The sequence below is a fragment of the Conger conger genome, chromosome 5, assembly GCF_963514075.1.
Source record: "Conger conger chromosome 5, fConCon1.1, whole genome shotgun sequence".
Lineage (NCBI taxonomy): Eukaryota > Metazoa > Chordata > Actinopteri > Anguilliformes > Congridae > Conger > Conger conger.
The window spans coordinates 34,311,037-34,322,562 of record NC_083764.1 but is presented as its reverse complement, the minus strand read 5'-3'; the positions used below and the strand labels follow the sequence as shown (position 1 = coordinate 34,322,562).

The 11,526-nt window shown below is 39.9% G+C and overlaps 1 protein-coding gene across 3 annotated transcripts; it reads left to right on the top strand.

The window, feature by feature from the left end:
- The first annotated feature begins 575 nt into the window (after positions 1–575).
- fdft1 (farnesyl-diphosphate farnesyltransferase 1) lies at positions 576–11,275 on the top strand. 3 transcript variants are annotated; one of them, XM_061244146.1, is made up of 8 exons: positions 576–816; positions 3,798–3,895; positions 4,591–4,774; positions 7,695–7,823; positions 8,200–8,391; positions 8,847–9,023; positions 9,209–9,361; positions 10,210–11,275. In XM_061244146.1, the coding sequence occupies exons 1-8, from the start codon at positions 718–720 to the stop codon at positions 10,432–10,434; spliced, it is 1,257 nt and encodes a 418-aa protein (XP_061100130.1). In that variant the 5' UTR covers positions 576–717; the 3' UTR covers positions 10,435–11,275. The 3 variants fall into 3 exon arrangements, with proteins under 3 accessions (XP_061100130.1, XP_061100131.1, XP_061100129.1); XM_061244147.1 differs by lacking the exon at positions 576–816 and adding an exon at positions 3,229–3,319; XM_061244145.1 differs by lacking the exon at positions 576–816 and having other exon boundaries at positions 3,365–3,895.
- Positions 11,276–11,526: the final 251 nt, after the last annotated feature.

Below are 11,526 nucleotides of genomic sequence, written 5' to 3'. Positions count from 1 at the left end.
TGAAAATCCCAGGAGATCAGCAGTTACAGAAATACTCAAACCAGCCCGACTGGCACCAACAATCATGCCACAGTCGGACTCACCAAGATCACATTTTCTCCCGTTCTGATGGTTGATGTGAACATTAACTGAAGCTCCAGACCCATATCTGCATGATTTTATGCATTGCACTTCTGTTACACGATTGGCTAATTACATAATCACATGAATAAGTAGGTGTAAAGTGGATACAATTTTTTTAATATGAAAATACTAGGTAATTACGTCGCCTATAAAACATTTAATTCTTCAGTTTTGAATAAACATCCGTTTAATCTCGAAATCCATTCGTTTATTCTCGAAATCCTTCGTTAATACTTATTTGCACATCATTTCACGCGTTTTAATATACTACTTTTATTTTGACATATCCGTGGACATTTCTCCGCGAAATTGTGGGCTAGCTTCACACTGCTGCGATGATCACACCAGGTTTTCTACTCATTCATTGGTTACTGTCCGCTGAGCCCATGACTGTGTGGCCAATAATCAGCGTCAGTCGAACTGACGTTGTCTTTTGAGTGAAGAGGATTTTGTTATGAGATCTAGCACGGGCTTCCTCATACAACGTGATGTCGTTTGAATGAAAAAATACAGATCTGTTGCTTATAAAGAATTCTGCTGTAGGTAACTATAACTAGAAGACAGTCTAATAGTCGGAGCAAAATAAACGGAAGCATGGACATTCTTAAATCACTTGGTCATCCAGAGGAAATATTAAACCTTTTCAGATTTAAAATGGGCGGCTGTCGTTCTGTCATGCCCAAATTGGACTATGTAAGTAGGTCTACGATGAAATGCTTTCTGTATTTTCCACAGAGATCTCTCTTAGAATTCTGGTTTCTGAAATGGGGTAGTGTAAAGGTAGTTATAGGAATCATGTTTATTAATCGTGTGTTTCTACAACACATATGCAGTCATTTTCTGTATAGTTTTTGTATTCATCGTGAAGTGTAACGGCGAAATTGCAAAGAACTTGGGCTAGCTAGTTTTCGTAGGCTAGTTACTTTGGCAACTACGTTGTGCGTGACAGAAGTGTCGCGGTAACGTTGTGTTGCAGCTTGTGTTAGCTAGAACACAATACGATTATATTTTGTCGTTCTTTTTCATCGCAAAATGGTAGGCTATATGTTTGCAATTCTATTCTTATTTGTGTATATTTTACAAAGACATTTATTACAAATAAATTAAATTTAAATACACATAAAGGTTCTAGAATACGCATCTATATAATTTCATGGATTTACGTTATATAATGAGCTTTGTGGGTTCAGTCTAGGAAACTACGTTGTGCGCATGTTTGACTAGTTGATCCCCGAGTGCTGCTTTTAAATACCTAGCCTGTTTGACAACACATATGTTACAACATTTTCGAGAGACATGGCAAGTTGCGTTTATATTATTTTTTTGATCACGAATACCCACCTTCATCAGCCTGCACATTTAAATTGCGTTCAGAAAGTTTGGTTATTTCCATACCATATAGGTAAAGCTTATGAATGCGTTAACATTAAATAAAGAACGTGGAATAACATTTTCCACAATGGAATTTTGTTTTAACCGTTAGCGTTCAGTGCGGGCTTTGCATAGTGTTGAAGGAACTGCATTACTGTTCACCATCACCGGCTGTAGGTTCATGACATCTCGAAAGTCGGTAGTTTCCCGCTTCTAAGTAGGAAATGTCCTATTGAACGGCTATAAATGTTGTCATTCCGGAGTACCCCGAGTTTGCGAGATGAGCACAAACGCGTCACAGCTAAACAAAGTATCAAAGCTGAACATGCGTTTTGGGGTGACATACCATCCATTGTTCCGAGCATGCACGAACGTCATACAAGTGTCACGAATTACACCATTTATCCGAGTAACCATCCGACACGAGCAGAGAACGCAGCTTAAGGATCCTACGATAGTGGACAACGTCATGGATAGCGGCCTTTACGTAGTTTGCGCTCATAGAGCATATCCAGTATCATTCAGTTCAGTGGATGCGCTCCATATGGTTTCATGACAGGAAAGCACGCCGCTAACCTGACGTATACCTGAAGTATGCCTGTACCGCGTACAGTATGTCTGTGATGTGAGGGCAAAGCAATTGAGCTACCCATGAAAGTTAACGAAGAATATCAGAGATGTTTTAATCAAATGTTCTTACATTAAACTCGTCAATATGTAAAATTGTTTTGAGTGTACTTCTTGCTGATCAAATATGGTGACACAACTGAAATCTCAGGTGTCTTTCTTAATATGCTTGGCTAACTTTGCAGAAATTAATAGTAGGGGTAAAGGCAAAACAAAATAAGAAAACACATTTTTAACTTTTTATAATTTAATCAATATCAGATCGTATTTTGAAGAACTAAAATAATGTGATTGAAGACCATGATTAATTAATTGGATCAGGTGTCTTAGAGCTGGGCAAAAACAAAAATGTGCACACACATGCTGATGTGTGTGCACAGTTTTGTTTTTGCCCAGCTCTAAGACACCTGATCCAATTAATTAATCAGGGCCTTTTCACATATGATTGGGTATCCCTTGTTTCCCTAAGCTAGTTTGTTACCTGTGGACAGTAAGTCATTTGGATAAGAAACCCCATATCAATAAAATGAACATTTATTGTTCTAATAACATCAGTGGCATTCAATAATTATTAAAAACAGTAGTATTTCTGTCAATGAACATGTCGAAAATGGGATGCACACTATGGATTTTCACTATGAACAAATCAGTTTTAATAGGCCTATATTACAATAAAATTTGAAATTCCAACATGTAAATTATGACATGTGGACATGTAAACGCAAAAACGAACTTATAAAAATAACATCTGGCAGACGACCCCCTCGTTAGACCAACCAGAGTTTCCCCAGGACTCAATTTGGGAGCCGTTTTGTCTTCGACCCACAAGAGGGTGCTATTGTACCGTGTAAAATGGCGGACCAGGGATTGATATTCGCCCAGGATCTCGTAGTTTCTCGCAGTGGTTACCGGGGGTATTGCAGTTTATTAAACCTCTGCCAAATACTATTTTGGACAATACATTTTAAAATGTATTCACACCGAGCAAATTACTGTCAAGTGACCGTTTATTTGTGATAGCGCAGAAGAAGATTTTTTTCCGATTCCTATTCGTCCATTCCAGAAAACTGTTTATGTTTGGCACCAGTGCGCATGCTCTGGTGTCAAAAAACCCCAAACGAGTCAAGCCAAGCATGGCAGCCTCCATTAATAGGCTTCATGCGCCATTGAGCAGCTCTCATAGGAATCTATGAAAGCGGTAAGCGGAAGCTGTCTCCAGGTCTTATATATCTCGCTGGTGTCAGATCACCCCAGTTTACCCCGTAAAGTGTAGATAAAGTTCAGTGGTTAAGGGGGTGGCTGGAGAATGGAAAGTAGGCGAGGCCAAAAGGTTGTTTTCAACTCGCATGTGTGACATGCACAACGAGCGAACAGCGTTAGCACATACATCCCAACTTTTATAAATGACAGGATAAAAAAAAACATTTAGTAGTTTTGCCTGTGGATAGGGTCTCCACATGGCCGGACCTTGTTGCAAGAGTACGGTGTACTTTTTAGTGTTGAAACGCAGTCTCTCCGTCCCTCCCCGAAGCTCCGTAACTACTGTGCGACCTACGCTGTCCATCGGAAGGCTGAGCGAGCGGGGTGTCCAGGAAGGGTGTTGGGCCGCTCGTCCGAATGCACTCAGAACGGCTGGTTCTTACCGACACCCCGTTTTTCTGTGTTTCTCCTGTCAGGAATCCATGAGCGAGAGTCTGCGAACATGTTATGTTTATTTGAATCAGACAAGCCGGAGTTTCGCAGCTGTAATTCAGGCACTGGACGGACAGTTACGGTAAGCTAGCCTACGTTAGCGTTTTCTGTATTGCCTTGTTTAATTGTTTTTGTAATAACAGCTGGAATTAACAAAGCAAGTTACGTGTAATATGAATTCCAGGCAACGTTAGATTCTGTTGCGAAGTTTTTATTTATATATAGTGCTAGTAACAGCAAGTCACACATTTGAAGGGTCCAGTCGTTTTGAGTGTAATATAGATACTTTTATCGTTGACCTTGAATTAACATTATTATAACCTACAATGGGTGTGACGTCGTGTAGTCATTGTAACACATTGACTTTAAAAGTCAAAGGTCGTGTATGGATACGCAAAATAAAGTATTTGTATGTTGTTGCTGAACTTGATGTATGACCTCACTACAGGTCCATACACCAAACTTATACTTTATGAGCTTACCTAAATGATAACAGCCAGGTTACGGAAAAGCAGCAGTTTTCAAGCACAAATAATTACTCGTGAAATCTCCGTGAATTATCTGATCCGTGAATTATCTGATCTTCAAATAATTATTATTTGTGGAAAAAAGAACAGAAGGAAGAAGGACTGTGAATGGTAACCCAAAATATGTGACCTGGTCTTGTTTTTCAGATGCTCTTTATTAGATGCTCTAATATTGATTTTTAATGATTTGATATGACATTAAACTCACAAAGACATTTTATAATGGCCTCCCATTGATCCTCTGTTTCAGTCATGCAGTGTGTATTTTCTACCTGGTCCTGCGGGCTCTAGACACAGTGGAGGATGACATGAGCATACCATTGCAGAAGAAGGTGCCCTTGCTGCACAACTTCCACAACTTCTTGTATGATCCAGAGTGGAACTTCACAGAGAGTCAGGAGAAGGACCGGCAAGTGCTGGAGGACTTCCCCACGGTCAGTGACCCATAGCCACAGACCAAGACTGCATTTGGGATTTAAAACTGAAATGGTGTTTTGTTGTATGTCCAGTTGCAGAGCGCTGCTATTATGGTTGATGAACTGGTGATTGTGTACAGCAGGCATCATCAAATCCTTGAAGGATGAGAACTGCTGTTTTCCACCCTCCCTTTACCTGGGAGTCAGGTGTGAAGACATTCTGGCCAGTCAGTAGCAAACAGTAGCTGAGAAGTTTCTTGGGGTCTGAATAAAAAAACCCAGCAGATCCTGTGGCTCTCCAGAAACAGGATTGAATTTCACTGGTTTACAGTGTAATACCAATTCTGAAAACATTATACATCTTCTGTTAGTGACCACAGAATATCACCCCCTGGCAAACCCACAGAATAAAAGAAAATGTTACAGAACACAGTTTTTGCTCAAGGCAAATTATCTGAATGCCCTTTTGTTCAACTCTTTTGCTGACAGCAATGTTGGATTGTGCATGACGAGTGTTTTGTCTCTGCAAAAGGTTACTTGCATGAACTGCTTGCTTCTGATGCATATCATAACAGACATCTAATTTTAGTGATCAAATGCTTAATCCCTTCACGCAAGCCCCTGTGGCCATGGCACTGGTGCCATGAGACAGCTCAACTCAGACATTCAGTGCTCATGTAATGAAACTAAGAAAGAAAGTGACAAACCATGCGTTCCACTTTCACTACTAAGTGAAACACAAAAATTAAATACAAGCAGTGAAAATACAGCAGTGAATAACGCTGCTTTAAATAATGTCATTAATTCTTGTGCAATTATACCACATCATTCTTCGATCAATATCTGCAAATAAGTTTGGAATATAAACAAGCTTACCATGTGGTGATGTCCTGTTCAAGATTGAGTGGTTATTGAGTGCTGAACAATCTTAAAAAATAAACTTTTAAATGTTAAGTAGGGATAGGTATTTAGATCGGCCATGCATTGCACCATGATAAAAAATTCTGTTCATTCTGTTTGATTGCAAAGTCATTTACCTAGTTGTGGACAGTATAACCTTTCTGACAGCCTATAGAATATACAATTGTAACATTAGAACTGAAACTACGGGCTTAACCCCCAGTTTCAGTAGTCATCTAACATTACACACTAATGCACAGGCATACAGTGCACTTTGGAAGTATTTGGACAGTGTCACATTTGTTGTTGTTTTAACTCTGCTCCAGCACACTGAATTTGAACCAAAACAATGACTATGAAGCAAACATTTTGCTTTAATTTGATGGCTTTTTACATCCATGTTGGGTAAACGGTGTAGAAATTGTAGCCATTTTTATACATCGTCCCCCCAATTTTAGGGGACCAAAAGTAATTGGACAGTTGGCTTCTCAACTGTCGCGTCCTTAGTGGAGGTATTAGATAGCTTTCGGTGTCTAGTCTTGATTCTAGGCTTTTGATTGCCTTTGGAATCCGTTATTGGAGTCACTGCCAGTCAAGGAAGCAACTATGTGCAGAGTCAAAAGAACATACATTAATTGTTACTGTCCAAATACTTTGGGACTGCACTGTCTATGAATTGTTTAAGACCTTTTATCAACACATCATGTGTTACCCATGGTCATTTTCTACATGCCTTTTTTAAATTGATGGCCATGTTGTTTCTTTCCTCTATAAAAAAGCCACTGAAAGATCAGTTTTCTTCATACCAAAAGTGCCTATTTATCATCCTTTATATAATTGTGTATCTGGCTTCTAAACCGTACTGGGTATAGTTACAATCCTACTACTGCAGTTGCATTAATAAAATTGAGGGTTTGAGTGTTTATTCAAGTACATTCAAATGACATAGCCAAATATTGATTGGAATTTTGGATTGATTGGATTCTAAATGCTTGTGGAGTACTATAAGGGTTAACACTCATTTATGTAAAAATATTGGTGTTGCATACAGCAATCAGTATTATATTGTCTATCCTAATTGAAGTGGGAAGATTCTACATAAATCATCAATTAAAGGAGCACTGTGTAGGCCTTTTTAAAATCACCGCCGGCATAGCCGTTTCCTAAATATGGGGCAAAACTTATAGGAAACACAGGCTGGAGATTCAAGCCTAACACGTCCAGTGACTTTAAGTCTCAAACATTGTTGGCCTGTATATTTTATTTAGTTATAGTTAGCATAAAACTAGACTGTAGGGATAACTGTTGTTAGTTGTGGTGAAATGCATATTGTGTGGATGTAGTATTTTCCGCAGTGGAGGCACCACACTATTTATTAATTTGCTATTCACGACTGAGTAGGCTAACCGCTCATGATTTCCTGGTGTATTTACTACATAATGCTTACTATTTACACTCTAGCCTAAATCAGAAACACTTCCTACTGGTAGATAGGAAGACCAGCCCAACTCATCCCCAACTGCTGGGAACCCAGGGTCCTGTTAAATACCACTGAACATTGTACCCCAGTTTCACATCAGATATAAAAGCAAGCACATCCTAGGTACTGCTTACTTGACTACAGGTCAAAGCCCACGGTTGTCACGAGGGGGTTGCATAAGAAATCCTGCATTGTAGGCATATGCCTTTAATGGTTGATTTGGATAAAGAAACGCACATTGAGAAACTTCTTTATTTCCTCTTTCATATTCCTCATATATTCTTTCTTTTCTTCTTCCTCATTCTTAGTCCTTTCTTCCTTGTTCCACTTTCTTGTTGCCACATGCATGTGATTGATCACAGCAAAGTGTTCTGACTCACCACACTGCATACTTCAAACACAGTGCGGACTGATGCTTTTATAGAAGGAGGTTTTTCATTTAATCAACATTCCCTGCCACTTCACATCAGTATTTTGATTCATTCCTTCTTATTCAGTGCATACCTTGCATCTGAGACACAGAAAATGTATTCAGACACTCACTTTTTTCTGTCACAGATTTCCACTGAGTTCCGGAATCTGGGCCAGGAATATCAGGAGGTGATATCCGATATCTGCCACCGCATGGGAGTGGGAATGGCGGAGTTCCTAGAAAAGAAAGTAGGGTCAATGAAGGAGTGGGACAAGGTAATGGATGCATTCATTAATTTAGCCTGTTAAAGCTGACACCCATTTGGATGGTAAACTGTCAGCCTTAAACTTAGCCTGCTGTAGCACACTGCTTTACACAAGTTGGAAAATAAAGCTCATGTCAATGATAGTATTCTTTTTATGTTTACAATATTTTTGTGTATATTTATGTGCCAAAATTCTGGACCTTGCTGTATATTGAGTGTGAACACATTTCCTTAAAATGGACTTTGTGGTTGTGCGGTGTGATCTCCAGATGCCCGATAACTTGGAAACCCGATGAATATTCTTCAGTTTGTTGTTTTTTGTGTTCTCCACAGCTGTGTTTTTTCATTGTTCTGATGAGCGTGTGGTCTTATTATGTGGTTCACAGTACTGCCACTATGTGGCTGGGCTGGTGGGCATTGGACTGTCCCGGCTGTTTTCGGCCTCCCAGCTGGAGGACCCTGAGGTCGGGCAGGACCACGAGTTGGCCAACTCCATGGGCCTCTTTCTGCAAAAGACCAATATTATCCGAGACTACCTGGAAGACCAACGGGATGGACGGGCCTTCTGGCCAAAGGAGGTATGTCTCACAACCCAAATGTTGCAGAATGTGCCCAAATACTGCTCTAATAATCCAAATTCCTTACTTATTCCTCCTAAACATTCCACTAAAATATGTTTCTGAAAACATTTGAGGTGAGAAATAAGCATATGCCACATGTCTTAATTGAAATATGCCACATTCAGAATGAAGTCTTATTCGGGGTATTCAATCAGAAAATACTGTTTGCATGACATTACCTGTATTTTATTGGGAATATTGTCTCTGAATAATACTGGAATATGACGTGCATGTAAACGTAGCCTAGTCATTGTCACTGATTTGAAAATATTTGTTATGCTCCGAATGGGGACTGGTTCATTGTTCTGAACTGTTTTGCTTTTGATGGGCTTAAAGCTTACAGTTAAGTCTGGCATGCGATTATGGAATCTTATTAATCCTGAATGGTTTGCTACATGATGTCCATGCTTTAGGCTTGGAACCAGTTTGCTAACCACCTGGAAGATTTTGCGAAGCCACAGCACCTAGACTCCGCCCTCGCCTGCCTGAACCTGCTTGTGACCGATGCCCTCCATCATGTTCCAGACGTCATCAGCTACCTGACGCACCTCCGCAACCAGAGCGTCTTCAATTTCTGTGCCATCCCTCAGGTAACGGTTTTCTTCCAATTTGCCAACTTGTTAGTTGCATTGCTAATCTGCCCTAATAATCACTACCAACATATACAAATGTACAAATTAGCTAAGTCAAAATAAATCTGGAGGATTGCTTGCAGCATTATTTCTCTCTGCAGAATATTTTTTTGTAATGTTGCATTTTGTTTCCCCCTGTGTAGGTAATGGCGATAGCCACACTGTCTGCATGCTACAACAACCCGCAGGTTTTCCAAGGAGTGGTGAAGATCCGGAAGGGCCAAGCTGTAACACTCATGATGCAGGCGACCAACATTGGTGCTGTACGGACCATCATCTCTCAGTACAGCCAGGAGGTGGGTGTGAGCCACAATTATTGTGGTTGTTCTTAGAGTTGCAGTAGCTGGATGAATATTAGTATTATTGGCCTTTGTGTAATTGTTGAATCTGGTACTGGTAGTAAAATTGATGTTAATGTATAAATATCAGATTGCATATGGTCCTTCCCACTGCTGGATCTTTGCAACTGCTGGACTGCTTAGACTTCTTTTTTAGACTTCTACCTACAGTCATTCCACGGGCAGTCACTTAGATCACATTTTTCCCCATTCTGATGGTTGATGTAAACATTAACTGAAGCTCCTGACCTGTATCTACATGATTGTATGCATTGCACTGCTGCCACACAATTGGCTGATTAGATAATCGCACAAATAAGTAGGTGTAATAAAGTAAATAAAATGCTTGGTGAGTGTATATGATTGATTATATATTTTATTGATCCTGCTTAATCCCGTTTAATTTAAAAATTAAACAGGATTTCTCCAACTACATCATTAGAAGTAATTTATTCAACTTTCAGGAGCACTGTCTTATAAAGCATATTGTACTCTGTAATTGGGTATTTGTATTGTCCTTTACAGGCATACCAGTTTAAATTTCTGTGCTTCCTGAAGGTTTTCACTGGTATTTACTGTTGTCCTGTAATAATTTCACATTAGCCTCCTTTTAATACACTGCATTAAGTTTAACTGTCTGGAGACATTCTTTTATGTATTTTTTTTTTTTTTTTACTCATTTTTTATTCTGCAGCTTTGTATATTTGAATAGCACTTTGAACATAATGCATTAAGTGACTTATAAACATAGTTCTGTTATTGTTCATTATTATTCCATTCAATTCTATTATTATTTACTTCTTCAGATTCTACAGAAGGTGTCCCTCACAGACCCATCTCGGGACAAGACGCTGCTGATCCTGCATCTCATCCGTGAAAAGACTCAGTCTCAGGACATGCTCCTGTCCCGTGCGCACCACCTGTCACCTATCTACCTGTCCGCTGCCATGCTGCTAGCTGCCCTGAGCTGGCAGTATCTGAGCGCCACAACTGGGCAAGCTGCCGGTACTGCGGACATGCAGGGCCACTAGAGGGTGCCAGGAAACCCACAGACTAAAGGTGCTCATAAACCAAATACGGCAACCGCACAGGGTGACGCATCGTACCCCGAAATTCAATTTAATGGGTGGTAATGTGGGTGGGTTCCGTCTGATAGATGGCTCCATGAGATCAATACGAAGAGGGACATCTACCACAGAACACTGTCGGCATCTGATTGGATAGCAGTACTTTCATTTGGTTTGGTAAAAAGGAAAAATATGGCGGACTGTTAACTTTATAACTTTTACTTGTTCCTCCTAAACAGTCCACTAAATATGTTTCTGAAAACATTTGAGTTGAGAAATAAGCAATACAGTTGAAGAATCTTGATATTTTATTTCAAACACCGAGGTTGAAAGTTTGATCCTAGTTTTGTGAGCCCGGTGAGCTGTGCTGGACACGATTGATTTGCATGGGCAGACACTATATGCAAAAGTCACTATATCACTATACAGGTCAAACATACACAGCACTCGCCGGACTATGAACATCACGTACCGCAAGGCTCTCCATAGACAATGAATGGAATGTGTTGCGTGCTGAATTTGGTTTGTGAGCACCTTAAGAGGGTCCTCAGGAAACTGCCGCCTGTGAAGCTCTCTGCTTCATCAGTCTGAAAGCTGTTTTGTGATTTCATTGCACAGTGGGAATGGAAACAGAAGTGGGCATTGGTTGCATTCAAAGGTAGTGAGCATTGTGCACACATTTTTTCACAGCCTGCAACAGAGTGTAGTATTGACAAGTTTTGTATGATTGGTTGACTGAGAACATGTGTTCATTTGTAATTACCTAATTTCCTTCACTGAATAATTGGTAAATTATTCAATGTCATTCAGTGTGTCTGTGACTTCTATACTGGACATATGTGATACCTGGTGTATATAACAACCTATTCTGGAATGAAATGACATGCAGTTTTCTTGAAAGCACAATAGGCATAAATGCTTGGAAGCTCATGGAAGGCATGGCAGCCATTCTCAGAAATTAATGCGCCACCTTGGGAAGAAAGCATAAAACTGCTTTAATATGCTTTAATATAAGCAAGTCAATATCAGCTTGATTATGGTGTCAGATTGAGGGAC

Excerpts from the sequence above, each read along its gene's own strand:
- fdft1 (XM_061244145.1), top strand. The coding sequence starts at position 3,579 with ATGGCCGGACCTTGTTGCAAGAGTACGGTGTACTTTTTAGTGTTGAAA. Across the intron at positions 8,392-8,846 it reads GGGCCTTCTGGCCAAAGGAG|GCTTGGAACCAGTTTGCTAA; the intron begins GTATGTCTCACA and ends TCCATGCTTTAG. Across the intron at positions 9,024-9,208 it reads ATTTCTGTGCCATCCCTCAG|GTAATGGCGATAGCCACACT; the intron begins GTAACGGTTTTC and ends CCCCCTGTGTAG.